Here is a 15,124-nt window from a genome sequence, read left to right on the forward strand (position 1 = left end):
TGAAAATATGAGGAAAAGTTAAAATTCACAGTGAAATGGCTGAAAAGCAGCATGCAGAAATTATTTTACTTAATTTCAAGAGAAAACAGTTTTAAGAAATTAACAACTTTGCATCATATGAATATGATAAAATAATAGAACAAGAAATAAAATGTTACTTAAAAACAAGGACAAGTTATACGTCTTGAATGCATATAATACATGTTTTCATTTAGCCTTCTTATTAAATTGGTAATATTTAATCACAATAAAAATTAATACCTGCGGGTGAAGGACTTGGAGATACATCAGGTACAGAATCAACACGAACAACGGGAGTAGAAACAGGTTGCTGCTGATAGTACATCTGAATGGGAAGTGGGATAGCCCTACGTTTTACTCCTACTACATGAATATGCGCCTGCCCACTGTTACTGGAATCCTCCACTCTCTTCACTGTATGATTTGGAAAGACTGTTCTGTAAAGTACATACACATTCAATTTTAATAACTAGCACATTAACAAAAAACACTAAATTCTAACAATGTTTACACGAACAGCAACAGTATATTCACTGCTACTTATATATGAACCAATATGAATCATATATTCTACAAGGATGGGAAACAAGGAATTAAATATTAATGTAAAAGATTAATTCTCCAATTTCAAAACTCATTATTATTAACATTGTAGGGTTTAAAACAATTCTACTATATATATAACTAATAAAAAAGCTGCATCAAGTCAATGCCTATGTTATAAACTTTGTAAAATATCAAAAAGTCATGATATTTGAAGATAGAGCTCAGTCACAGGCTATTATTCAAGATTTAAACGGGCAAATGCTAGGTCTTTAACACATATAAGTAGCAGGAAAAAATAAACTTAATTTCTTCCTTTTCTTTCTTTGATAAACCTCAGAATGTTTAAACACAAACACCATGTTTGATATCAAAATTTCCTTGAATTTAAACTTCCACCACACTATAATCTAACCATACAAAATTTTAAGTAGTGGAGATATTCAAGACTAGCTAAGATAGTTGGTAGGCCTTCCTGGGTAGCTCAGCTCGTAAAGAAACCACCTGCGATGCCAGAGACCCCAGTTCAAAACCTGGGTCAAACGTCCCCCTTGAGAAGGGGTAGTCTACCCACTCCAGTATTCCTGGGCTTCCTTGGTGGCTCAGACAGTAAAGAATCTGCCTGCAATGCAGAAGACCTAGATTCAGTCCCTGGGTGGGGAAGATTCCCTGCAGGAGGGCATGACAACCCACTCCAGAATTCTTGCCTGGAGAATCCCCAGGGACAGAGGACCCTGGCAGGCTTACAGTTCATAGGTTCCCAAAGAGTTGTACATGACTGAGCAACTAAACACAGCACAGATAGTTGTTATGTTCTCTACAGAGCAAGGCGTATGTAAATTAACTTTAAAGAAATATAAACTCTACCTAAGACATTTATAAAATCCAGTTGATGTTAGGATTCCACCACGAGCCAATTTACTGCAAGTTGATAGGTACTCAGAATACATTTCTGCTCGAGAGACAGAACAATCTGGATTTACTTCAAAATGAGCATTTAGCCTAAAAGAGGGGGGAAAAAAAATACATGGCATTATGCAATATACTACAAAGTCTATACTTAACCATTTGAAGGCAATGTGTTATAAATTAATAATCATATCTATTGTCAAATTTCACTATCCCATGCTATTAGCAAAAATATATGCTAGGTTTTAGACAGACTAAATCAAATAGATTATTTAATCATTTTTATTTTAGTATAAAAAATCATTATACACAAATATAAAAACCAATATTCACAAATCTATGTGAATACATCAGCAGAGATGGTATGCTGGCAATAAACATTCTACAACACATTAATTTTATACAGTGAATACTCAGGTTCCTATCTTGTAATAATCAAAATATAACAGAAGCTCCCAATTATGAGTTATTCGTGATGTGAAAAATGAAGGAAAAACAACTAAACTTTCGTTGCTCTTGGATCAAATTTCTTCAGAAAAAAACTCTCCTAAAACATTTAACTACTTCCTAAAACAATGATACTTCTCAAGCTGCACACTCCCTTTCCCCACCTCAGAGACTATTCCTAATTAATTATAAGGTAATTCAAACTTCAGTTTGTCTTTGTCATAAAGTGACTTCAGCTATAATTTAGGATTGGAGGCCTAGTTAACCATATAGGACTTTTTCTAGGACTCACTATATACATACAAGACAGGCCAACCTACAGCTGTTTCCTATTAACTGAATCAAATGATAATTATGATAGAATAATTTAAAATGTTTCTCTTCTCCTCCTCCCTAGAAATGGCAGAAATAAGAATTTATAAGACCAAGTCTATAACTAACACACACACATTGTACAGTGGATGCAGTACTTATTTTTTCTAGCTTTCATAACTTTGAGTATTGAGTTTTCAAATAGACCAGAAATAAAAAACTGTTTGGTTTCAATATAGAAGACAAATATTTTCTAATATCATTGGAAGATTTATCAAGTATAAAGGGTCAGGTGTAACAATACAGAACATGAAGAAATAGCAAAAAATTAGAGGTATTACCATAAACCTGATTTAAGAAAAGTAGAAAAGTAGAGAAAAGTATCATAGGAACACAGATATGAAAGCACCAAAAATATGGAACATAAAGTGACAGGAACATGGAATGGGAGAAAAATGTTAGAGAATGGGGGAAAGAAATTTTTTAAAGTAATACATCACTGAAAAGTGATCTTACATTTCAATCTGTTAATCTTCTAAAGAATTTAAGTTGAAATTCATAAACAATGTAGAAGCAATTAGCCATGAAAAATGAAATCTAACCAATTCTACATTTGTTTTTTCAGGAAGTGGCTGAGATGTGACCAGTCAGTCTTCTCAAGAAACTATTATTTTAAAATTGATATTTCAATGTAGACATACTGGTTATTCTATCATTTGATTAGTTACCTCTTACTACTCACAAAAAGAAAAAATTAACTAGCAATGAACAAGAAATTTTGCTTTTGGTCAAAAAGAAGGGACATTTAAAAACAAAATCTGGTTCTAAGAAGTCAGTCCAATTCAGTTTTAATAAAATATTAGGAAAAACAGATTCTATAATACAACAAACCTTATTTTCTACAAAATCAATGACAATTTTTTAACACAAATTTTACTTGAAAAGAAATGGTGTAATTTAATGAAATTTTAATCAGACTATTTTAATTCTGAAGATTCTGATACTTTACTTTCAAACTATCCCAAAATACAGGCGAAGCAATTTTATACTGTCCTTTCTTATATAAATGATATCCTACTCTAACTAGAAAGAAATACAGAGTAAAACATTCTGGATGACTGCTGAAATAATTTCCTTTTCTCATTTGCTTTATTCTTCCCAAGGATAAAGCCTTAATAGAAATAAACCACTTACCACTGACAAGCAAACTTCTCACTATCTATTTCCACTATTCCTGGAGGTGGAGCAACATGCTGCGCTACAACTGCTCTGGAAGCTAAAGAAAAAAATATATTAGCTACATCATTTTTTAAAACTACAGGCCATATTTAGTTCATGGATATGGAACCAATTAATATTCACAATGAATACCTTTTAAAAAGGTGTATAAACATATTGAAAATATAGAAATTTGAGAAAGAAACTCAAAATGGAACACATATTAATTATACCAGGCACTGTCTTATATCCTTCATACGAACTATTTTTTGTTAACCTCACAATCATTCAAATAATATGGATTATTTCACTAATATAAACTGTTTTTCCCATTTTCAGACACTGAGTTTTAACTTTATACTATTAATATCTTTTTAATTCTGTGAGGTATGTATACATAAAGAAACTAACACTCAACTTGATTAAAATAATTAGCCCGAGGACATACAGCACAATGTATCAGTAAATAAACATCTCTCTCAGATTAGTTACAGAAGCAGATTGCATCAAAAATAATTTCACTTCTGAATTTAAAATATTAACTCTGTAAGTGGCATATATAAAATTTCCAGATATAATGACATATAGCCAACTTCTATGTTAGAACAAAAATAAGAAAAACATGGGATAATAGAAACATGATCATATTACAGTAAGTTTATAATGAAATATGAATCTTTCATATTTATAAATTAAAAATTATATTGTTTCACCACTGAATCAGCATTAATATATGCTTTTTAAACCTACAAAATGTACCTTCTTTTTTTTTCAGGTGACATTCTAGCAAAACTTCTCAGAACCCTAAAGCAAAACATAAATTTCTAAATTATTGGAACTAGAAGAGCCCCACAGTCAGTCCAATCTGTGAATGATCTGAAGCAATCCTGACCTTTGTCTGGTAAGATTCCAGGCTTCCACTGGGATACAGCTAACAGCAGCCAGCCACTTTTAAATACTTATTCTCTATTAAACCATTTACATTTACATGATTTGTTTTAATCTCATATATAGTTCTAAATTTAATTGTCCCCATTTTGCAAATGAAAAACTAAAGCTCAGAAATGAACAAAGAACACATGATGGAGACAGCAGAGTGGAGTATAGCTGGAAAGCCTTCTTTCAGGAGTGCTGACTTTGAATTCAGGTCTGTCACATTTCAGAGGACATACTGTGATATTCTGCTTCTTAACAGAACATCATAATTAGAATCAAAGGTATTTTTCTTGTGCAACCCCAGCCTATCTTTTTTCTTCTCCTAACTTGATGACAGTTACAGAAAATACCTTTCTAAGGCCTAACTCCATGTAGAAATTTCCCTTTTCTTGATCGATTATACTATAAGAATATACCCTACTCTGACTGAAATCTGAATCAATTAATAAACAATTGCAGGAAACATTACAAACTGTGTTGAAATTATGAGAAACTTTATAAACAATGCATAAGGAAAAATAATATAGCCATAATTAAGTTAAAAGTATAAACTAGAAATAAATAATTACTATGAAAGGGCTACAAACTGAGAATCCTTGTCTTCAGGATACCTGAAGACATTCCAAAGAATACAAAGGCACTTATACTTTAGATGGAATGATTTCCAGATTTTCAAAGTTTTGTATATATTCCCTCATAAAACTGCTGTGCATGAAAGCAAGGCCTCCTCTTTGATGACTGCTCGTTAACCATTTTGGAACAAAGTCCTAACTCTATTAAACACTGTACGATATGGTTAAATTCAAGACCCTGGAGCCAGAAAGCTGGCTATAGAGTTCCATCACTCACTAGCTGTGTAACCAAGGGCGAGCTACTTAACCCCTCTGGCTATAAAATGGGGCAAAGTAACAGTACACTGACCTCATTGATGGTTATGAGGATTAAAAGGAGTTGGTATGTAAGCAACTTAAAACAATGCCTGGCACAGACAAAGCGCTACATAAACGTGAGCTATGATGGTGACTGTATAAATACCTCTGGAACACCAACAAGAGAAGTAGAAACATTAGTATCCACAAAATGTGTCTAAACCAAGGTACTAGGGTAAGCATTCAGGTCTATCCCAGTGTTTTACACATTATAGTTAAGGGTAATGTACAGCCTTAAAAATTGGGTATTCTGGTCCTTTGGTGTGTTTAATATAAAGTGATGACAATTTTTGCTTAATGTCCTTTCCACCTCCATCTCTCAACTAGTACCAAAGAGTATATTACTTTTTAAGTTAGAATCTTGAGTAAGTAAAAGCACACAGAATATTTAAAGAAATACTGAAGGTAGTGGCATCTTATTTCATTCACATGACACACTCAGGGCAAGTTTAACTATCTTAGAATTCTGAAATAAGGAAGATTTCATGGGAACATAAATCAACATATTTTCTTGGACTGAAAAAGTTGGATTTTTTTTCTAAATAACAGAAATTGAGACAAGATACTCTTGATTAATAAAGACTAATTTATCAGTTAGGTTATGTGGCAGACATTTTCCATAATTGAATGAGGTAAATTTCTAGTAAGACTGGCAAAAATGTATTCATGCACATGACAAAAAGCATTCTATCAAAAAACCCTGTGGTCATGAAATGAAGACTACTAAAATTTTCCTAACCCAGTGGTTCTCAAAAGTAATCGTGCCCTGACCTGAAGCATCTGTATCTCATGGAAACTTGTTAGAAATGAAAATTCTCCCATTCACCTGAATCAGAAACTCAGGTATGGAGCCAAGCAATCAGCGTGAAAGCCACTGGGTGACTCTGATGCACCATGAAGTTGCATAACCACTGTGCTAACACTACCTCAACAGATTAAGTTAAACAAGGTGCAACTAACTGAAAGAGTAGCAACTTTAATTTACACTCATATCTTATTAATATTTTTTGATATGTTTTCAATAAACTTAAAAATAAATATCTATACTAACTGGGCAATAAATAATTTTACAGATCAAGTATTATTAATTCTTTGATTTCAACAAAACAAAGCAGAACTCAAATTTTCAGAAGATCATTAAATATAATTTTAATAATTTTTAGATAATTCTGAAAAATAATAATTTTAAGTTCTACTCTCAACTATTTATTGATATAAACTACATTTAATGATGTGAACTTAAATATATAAAAAGGAAAAATAGATAAAATTAATGCTGAAACTAACTGTAATTCTAGCAACAAAAAAAATACTCTGAGACACACTAGAGTAATACTTTCCAGAAAACTAGGGGAAAAAGTCTTGTCCATCTCATTAAGAGATGCACTTCCAATAATTGCTTCTTTTAATTATTTATAAAAGTTTGTAATATATTTACTATTGTTTTATGGACTGTTTATTATTAAACCTTGTAACAATAAAATAAATTTTTAACACTTAGGGCTTTATAATGTAACAAAATTGAAAAACCTTAAAATTAAAATGTCTATGTAAGTATTGACAGGGTGATGGATCTGAGTTCAAGGAGAAGACGGACAGTATAAAATTTCTAATTATTAAGAACACGTGTTATTTTTTAAATGAATAATTTTATGTATCAAGATTCCACAGGATATAAAAAGTAAGTATCAACTTAATACATCACAAAAACACAGTATTTGCAGATAGATGAGAGGAAGTGAGCTAAAAGTTTGAAGATAATCATTCCATTAGAAAACAGTATTAAACAAATGATGGGGGAGGAAAGCCAAACTATAAGTGGTAACTAATCAAACAATTCAGAGTTGTCATTCATGATGAGCAAGTAATAAAGTGCTCACCAGCATAAAAATGAACTCTTTTAGGTTCCTAGAGGCCTATGCAAACTTCTATCAATGGCATGACATACACAAGAAACTGTCAATATTTAATTTTATTCATTTGCCAATGAAGATCAACTCTTAGACTGGGCGGTGGGTTCACTTGTTAAGGTCACAGGTCAGCAATAAGGCAAAAGGAGTTTTCATGAAAATTACCTCTGAATATTTTTCAAATGACCTATTATAGTTCAGCATATCACTGATAATTTATTGGTTTTACTCTGTTGAACAGTTTCCCTATGGTCCTCATTAACTTAATATTTTAAATTAATTTAAAAGTTTCTCCTTTGAGGATAAAAAATATACGCCCACTACCCACTTAACTAGCAGTATGAACTGTTTCATTTCCTTTTCAAGGTTGAGAAACTATTAACATCTTTATCATCGATTCTCCAATACATATCAGCTCTTTAATATCTATTGCCTATGGGTGAAAACTTACTAAAATCAGCAGCCAGAATTACCTATTTATTTCATGCCTTTTATTAAGTTAAATGCACATATGATACAACTCCATTATATGGCAGAGGGGCATAATAGAAATAAATAGGTGATACATATTACATACTTTGCATAGAGTATATAATTTTGATAATATGGGTTACAGTAGAAGAGAGGAAGAGAGACAGGGACCATGATTAAATGAGAGAAGAACAGAATAACTGGAGAGAGATGAGGAGGGTCCAAACTGAGTAATCAGTAATGGGCAATCAAAAAATTATTTAGGAAGACTCAACAGAATTTGGTGATTAAATGAATGTAGTAGTTAAAGATTAAGGATAATGAGGTTTTTGTTTTGATAGTGGGAGAGGTTGAGCATGATTTGAATGTATTTCTAGGCTGAAGAAGCAACTAAAGAAAGAAAAGTTTAAGATACAGAAAAGAGGAGTTGGGAAAGACTGGTATTCAGACTACAAATAGTTAACATCTCTTCTTGAGACAAAGGAAAGAAGAATGAATTTAAATGATAGTAAGTTTGTAAGGGAAGGGGTAAGAAGTGGAAATTCATGCCACACAGCTCCCAGAGTAATATAAAGTGTTAAGATCAACTGAGAAAATGAGCATTCTCCATTAAAAAAAAAAGGGAAAGAGAACTATCTTGGGAATGGTGAGAAAGAAAGTGAAAAAAGTGAAAGTGAAGTCGCTCAGTCCTGCCCGACTTTTTGTGATCCCATGGACTGTAGCCAACCAGGCTGTCCATGGGATTTTCCAGGCAAGAGTACCAGAGTGGGTTGCCATGGTGAGAAAGAAGGTGAGGTGAAAGATGGATTGCTTTTGTTAGGAGAAATGAAAGTGGAGTGCAAAAAGGCTGAGTGCTAAAATATAAAATAATAACTCATAATGAGCCAGGAGAAAGCAGTCTAAGAACTGAAGGACAGGTTTGAAATCTAGTTAAAAATATTTGAATTAAATACAATTAACCCAAAGGAATCCTAGGAAGGGTGCACGCAATAGCATTTGTATACATGCACACAGGCTTCCCAGGTGGCTCAGTGGCAAAGAATTCACCTGCCAATTTACAAGACATGGGTTTGATCCCTGGCTCAGGAAGATCCTCTGGAGAAGAAAATGGCAACCCACTCTAGTATTCTTGCCTGTGAAATCCCATGGACAGAGAAGCCTAGAGGGCTATAGTCCATGGGGTTGCAAAGAGTTGGACACAACTTAGCAACTGAACAACACACACACACAGACGTCTGATCATAAGTGCTGATTCTGAAGGGTTTGTTACAAGATTTAAAAATAATAAAGGTATTATGCTTCTGTATTCTGATAACCACCCGAGAGAACTATAAGGTAATATATGATTAACTTATTCCTGGTCTACCAATTTCTAATGACAAAAATCACAAACCCATTAGGGCACTTAATGCTCTCACAGCTGTGAGTAATATTTAATCCCTCACACTACTCTAAATCCTTTTCAACTTCATTTATTTATTATACTATTCCTCTTCTGTGCTCACCTTGATCCTGTTGCTCCTGGAATGTATAATATGTAAGAAATTAATGTACATACTCAATTCTCATTTGGCCAACTCTTGTCAAACATCAGTTCCCTGTACTGCATATTAAATATATGTGCTGTGTGCTAAGTCACTTCAGCTGTGTCTGACTCTTTGCGACCCTATGGATCATAGCCTGTCAGGTTCCTCTGTCCATGGGCTTCTCCAGGCAAGATTACTAGAGTGGGTTGCCATGCCCTCCTCCAAGGGATCTTCCCAACCCAGGGATCGAACCCGTGTCTCTTTCGCCTCCTGCATTGGCAGGTAGCTTCTTTACTACTAGTGCCACATAGGAAGCCAATTTAAATTTATCCTTAGTACTAAATCTTACATACCAATAACCACACTGAAAAAGATCATACAAAGATACTAACCTGGGGCAGATGCTACATGGGTCTGCGTTTGGACTTGCTCTATAGCTTGTGGTCTAATTTCAGATAAAACTTGATGACTGGAACTTGGATGTTCGACGAGTTTTACTGCAGCCAGTGCATCTGGGCCAAACATCTGAATATCCATAGAAACCAGACACACTAACATGTCTAAAACAAATTTAAAACCAACAGTTGTTACTCAATAATTTTGTAAAACAATGACATCACTGAAAAATAGATGCTATATAAAACGCTGCTTCTCAAATGCCAGTTTATGAATCATTATACATCAGAATTATCTGTGGATCTTTAATTTTAGACTTTTAGGCTCAATCTCTGAAAACTGATTTGGAAGCTCTGGGGTAGATGTTAGATTATCTTCATTTTTAAAAACATTCCCAAGTGATTTTGATGTGTAGCCAGATTTAGGAACCACTGATATGGAAACTACACCTTTATTTCTCAATACTTTTCAAGCCAAATCTTTATTAATTCTGATTTTAGTATTTATACCAAAGAAAGAAATAATTTGAATCACTGATGAAAACATTAATGTGACATGTTTTATTAAGTGTATTTAAAACTGACAACTCACTAAGAAGGTGAGTTCATTAACAGTACCACTACTAGCACTGACCACTTGAAACAGATGGACCTGCTTCCTGGAGAGTAAGACACAGACATCTTGTTGATTTCAAACTCAATATATAGTTACAGAAATAAAGAGAAGAAATAAAGACTACTGATAGCCACGTGCACCCTGGTCTCTCTATGATAGAAGTTTTTTTTTATTATCTAAAACAGGCAGAAAGAATAACACAAGTGTGTCTGAAAGGGTAACGATTCCTCAAAATAAAAAGTAAACCCCAAATATCAACTGTGATTTTTGTTACAGCACATTAAGTATTTTTCCTCAAAAAAGAAAATTAATTTTTCTTTTTTGGTTTAGTCTTACCTATGCTCTTTTCTACTTTTGCAATTTTTGTGCAAGCTACATCTCCCATTTCTGTGAGCATATATAGCACCTCAAGTGTTGAGATTACGAGCAGCACATCAGGTAAAGTGAGATGACAAATGATCTCTCTGTATGAGTCCTGATCAACATATTCACAAATCAAAACACCATTATCTTCTGCTTTGCAAAGATTTCCCAAAATTTCCATGCCTGAAAAGCATACACACATAAACATGTATTTGTCTTTTAAAACATGATACAAAGCTTATGTACTTTAGACAAGTGAGAACTTAAGTGAGCACTTACCCCTCATCTTTAAAAATCTATCCCTTGACATTAGGCATTTTGTAACAGTATGAAACATCAGGTGAGTAGTTTTGAAATCAACAGGATCCAATAAAAGCTGAAAAAAAAGAAAGGACACTACTGCTGAGAGAGGCTTCATCCAATTTATATCCAAATGCATATATCAAATTGAATAAAAATGAATAGAACATTGTATAATTTTAAAAATGTAATGACAGTGAAAATAGCTATCAATAAATCTGGAGCATCATTTCAAGTATTTTTCTCCACACAACTGCGTAACACCTCTTTAGGCAAAAACTATATGTAAGCATTTAATATTCTATAATTATAGCAAATATAATAATCCCACATCCTGAAGTTTTAAAGTAAATATTCTGCCAACTATAAAAATTGTTTTAAGGTTCTGTCACATGCTTACCTCAGCTGCAATATTTCCTAATGTGTCAAGGCCTAACTGCCTTAGAGATATAAAATGACTATGTGCAGAAAGTAATAGGAAACGGAGACAGGTACGATTAGCTGCCAAGAGCTTAACATTGCCCTCCTCAAAGGAAAGATTTCGCAAAATCACTGCAATCTGAAGTACCCGTTGTCCTTCAATATCATTAATGCCCAGCTTTCGAGGTGGATGAAATAAAGATTCCCAAATCCATTCTCCTGATGTACCTTCTACAACAGAAGAAAAGATAGTTTACTTAAATTGATATTGTACTTATTATTATTGATATTTCAAATTTATTTAAAAATACTTCCTCATTGACTTACCATGAGACTTGTTTCTGTCAGATATGAGGTCACGTACTTCATTATCATCAACAATGTCTTTCCAAAACTGTAATGAGAAATTACTAAACTTAATTCTGACAATTGAAATAACTATTCTATTAGTTTAAAAATAGTCACAATAGTTCTGCTATTTTCAGTTCATGTAGATATCATTATATTATATATACTTAGCTCTTTGACACAAATACTTGAACTTCTATAGTTCAAAGATATCATTTTGGCTGGGGGCCCAGAGATCCTAAAAGGTCTGTGAAAGAAATTAGCCCATCTCTAAAAAGAATGGCATCTTTAAGTTCATTAACCTCTAACTAAAACTTGGCATTTCCTCAGCATTTTCTTCAACTCTGAATGTTAGAAAACAAACCACAGTGGTAATGGAAATTCTTCTGACACTGCCATCAGTGTGAACCATAGATCAATTCGTAGCTATGGAAAATATCTAGAAATGGTATTTATGCTCATTAGTACTCAGAAATTATGATAGTCATTAATCCCATTAATAAACTGCACACAGAAACAGTATTTCTATTTACAGACTCCTAAGACATAACTGACTAGCTACTGAGTAAATCTATATCTAGAAGAATATAAAAAAGCAAGTAGTGGAGCATTTGTGTTTACAGATTTGTAACCCAGATACTTAGGTTGTGTCTCAGTACTCCATTTCTACAAATTATTTTTTGATCTTTATGAGAGAGGGAATAAGTCAAAATCCACTGCTTAATCTTTTTCAGGCTAAGAAACAAACACCTTTATATTGATAAATCTATACAAAATGAATTTTAGTTTTAACTTTTCTATGCCATTTAGCTCTATTATTTCTTCTGCACTAATAAAGAAGCACATGGGCTATTAGTTCACTACTTATTTCTAAATATTCTGATGTGTATTTCAAAATAACTATTTCAGTTTGAGGAATTCATAACCTGAGAAAAAGTCCACAAACAAAATGACTCAATGCAAAGAAACTCAAGATAAAAAAAATGTTTGGTAACAATAAAAAAGAACTAGGCATATAAAGGAAGAAGACAATGTTCAATAACCAAGAAAAAAGGGCCACAGGAAACTCAAATAATAAAGATATCAGAGAGGAATTTTAAATGATCATGGAAAAAAAAAGAAATAGAAGATAAGACTGAAGTTTGGCATATAAGCAAGAAACTTTAAGAAACAGATAAACAGAAATTCTAGAACTGAAAACAAGAACTGAATGGACATATTTAATGAATGATTAGATTCAACTCAAATAAACTGGAAGAGATGGCAGGAAAAAATATCAAGTTAGAAGCATGAAAAGACAAAAGGATGAATAGAATAAAATCATTCAAGAAATATACAGTGAAAAGTTCTAACACAGAATTAACTGAAGTTCCTGTGGAAAAATAGGAAGAATGGGAAAAACAGTATTTGAAAAGACAGGGCCAAGAAATTTTCTAAATCAATTGAAAGATGCCAAGCCATAGACTTAAAAAACACTCGAAACTCTAAGGAAAGATAAAATGTGGAGAAGCATCATAAAAAAATTCATGAAAAGCAAAGATGAAGAAAAAATCTTAAATGCAAATGAGGGAAACGGGACAGATAACCTTGAAAAAGACAACTAAAGACAACTAAAGAGACAACTAAAGGCAACTAAAATTACAGGAAACTTTGTAAAAGAAATCATGGAAGCCAGAAGACCGGGATATTTTCAAAGTCATGTACGTAAACATTTGGCAAAGTATAGAAACTTTACACAGTGAAACTGCTCTTCAACGTAAAAGCTGAAATAAAGACATTTTCTGACAAATGAAAACAGAAAAATGTCATCTGCAAACCCGCACTGGGGGAAAAAAATGCATGAAAAGGTAGACGTGATTTGAATAAAAATAAATGCTGAATAAATAAAATACTTTAAAAAAGTCTTATGGTAAAAATAAACATAAAATTAAAATCTATGAAAAATGCTTGGAAGAAAATTTTGTTCAGGTCATAATGGTACTGCAGTAGTCATCCCATCATAAACCAACATGTATAAAACAAGTGTGTTTAAAAGAAACTGGACAAGAAAGCAATGTAAAACTGTAATCACTGAAATAGGATAGGCAAATGAGGTGAGCCCAATGACCGTCCCATACATTTACATAGACACTCTTTCTACATAAAGGAACGGAGATAACAAACCCAAAAGATCATCGCAATTACTAAACTGAGAAGATAAATTCTCTCCCCCTCGGCTCCCTCATATACATACATATGTGTGTATACACAGACACACCCACCCATATACCCAGCTAACTGAGCTCCAAATAAGTCCACCCTTTAAGAATAAAGATAAAACTAGTGCTGTGATGGTTAGATAGCATCACTGACTCAATGGACATGAGTTTGAGCAAATTCTGGGAGACAGTGAAAGACAGGACAGCCAGTTATGCTGCAGTTCATGGGGTCACAAAGAGTCAGACATGACTTAACAATTGAACAAGTCCTGTATTTGTCATAACAAATACCCATATATTAATTAAAAGTATACCAGAACAATGTTCAACATTCGTGAAAGACACCAAAAACTAGACACTAAACAATGTAGTATTCCAATATCTATATCTAATTGAAAAATTACAATATATACAAAGGAAGTATGGGCTTCCCAGGTGTGTGGTAAAGAATGCGCATGCCAGTGCAGGAAATGTGAGATGCAGGTTTGTCCCTTTGTTGGAAAGATCAGCTAGGGTAGAAAATGGAAACCCTGTATTCTTGCTTAGAAAATTCCACGGACAGAGGAGCCTGGCAGGCTACAGTCAATGGGGTTACAAAGAGTGGGACATGACTGAAAAACTGAGCACACACACAAAGGAAGTAGGAAACATGACACGTAGCTAAGGCAAATGTGTTTTAACAAAAAAAAGACCCAGAAATAATAAAGAAAGTTAAGTCCCTTAGTCGTGTCCGACTCTTGGCGACCCCGTGGACTGTAGCCCACCAGGCTCCTCCGTCCATGGGATTCTCTAGGCAAGAATACTGGAGTGGGTTGCCACCAGGTCTCCCACATTGTAGGTAGACACTTTAACCTCTGAGCCACCAGGGAAGCCTCCCCAAAATAATAAAACTAGGAGATAAAAACTTTCAAACAACTATTATTAAATATGCTCAACAACTTAAAGGAAAATTTGAACATAATTAAGGGAAATGTGGGACAATATAAAAAAGTCAAATGGAATGCCACTGAAAAACAATATCTGAAATAAAAAAATATGATTAGATGGGTTTAATTAGAAAACAGAAAAAAAAATAACAATAGAAACTATCCATACACAGAAAATGAAAAGGTCTTAAATCAAGGAATAGAGCCACAGTGGCTTGTAGAACAGTTCCTAAAAGGCAGGAGGGGAAATAAAAAAAAATTGAACAAATAATTGCCAAAAGCATTCCAAATTTCATGAAAAAGAAAAAAAAAGTTAAATAAACCCAAGCAAAAATA

The 15,124-nt window shown here is 33.3% G+C and overlaps 1 protein-coding gene across 1 annotated transcript in view; it reads right to left on the minus strand.

Moving 5' to 3' along the window:
* The window catches only part of ARID2 (AT-rich interaction domain 2), a 178,785-nt gene that overhangs the window by 52,273 nt on the left and 111,388 nt on the right, over positions 1 to 15,124 (minus strand). Inside the window, exons 7-14 of the mRNA XM_070454531.1 lie at positions 11,644 to 11,710; positions 11,297 to 11,547; positions 10,876 to 10,972; positions 10,570 to 10,779; positions 9,615 to 9,782; positions 3,427 to 3,508; positions 1,432 to 1,566; positions 262 to 458 (exon numbers count right to left, since the gene is read on the minus strand). Of these exons, the coding sequence (XP_070310632.1) occupies positions 262 to 458; positions 1,432 to 1,566; positions 3,427 to 3,508; positions 9,615 to 9,782; positions 10,570 to 10,779; positions 10,876 to 10,972; positions 11,297 to 11,547; positions 11,644 to 11,710 (1,207 nt within the window). The remainder of the gene's footprint in view (positions 1 to 261; positions 459 to 1,431; positions 1,567 to 3,426; positions 3,509 to 9,614; positions 9,783 to 10,569; positions 10,780 to 10,875; positions 10,973 to 11,296; positions 11,548 to 11,643; positions 11,711 to 15,124) is intronic.

This window comes from Odocoileus virginianus, chromosome 24 (genome assembly GCF_023699985.2).
Source record: "Odocoileus virginianus isolate 20LAN1187 ecotype Illinois chromosome 24, Ovbor_1.2, whole genome shotgun sequence".
In the NCBI taxonomy this organism is placed as follows: Eukaryota; Metazoa; Chordata; class Mammalia; order Artiodactyla; family Cervidae; genus Odocoileus; species Odocoileus virginianus.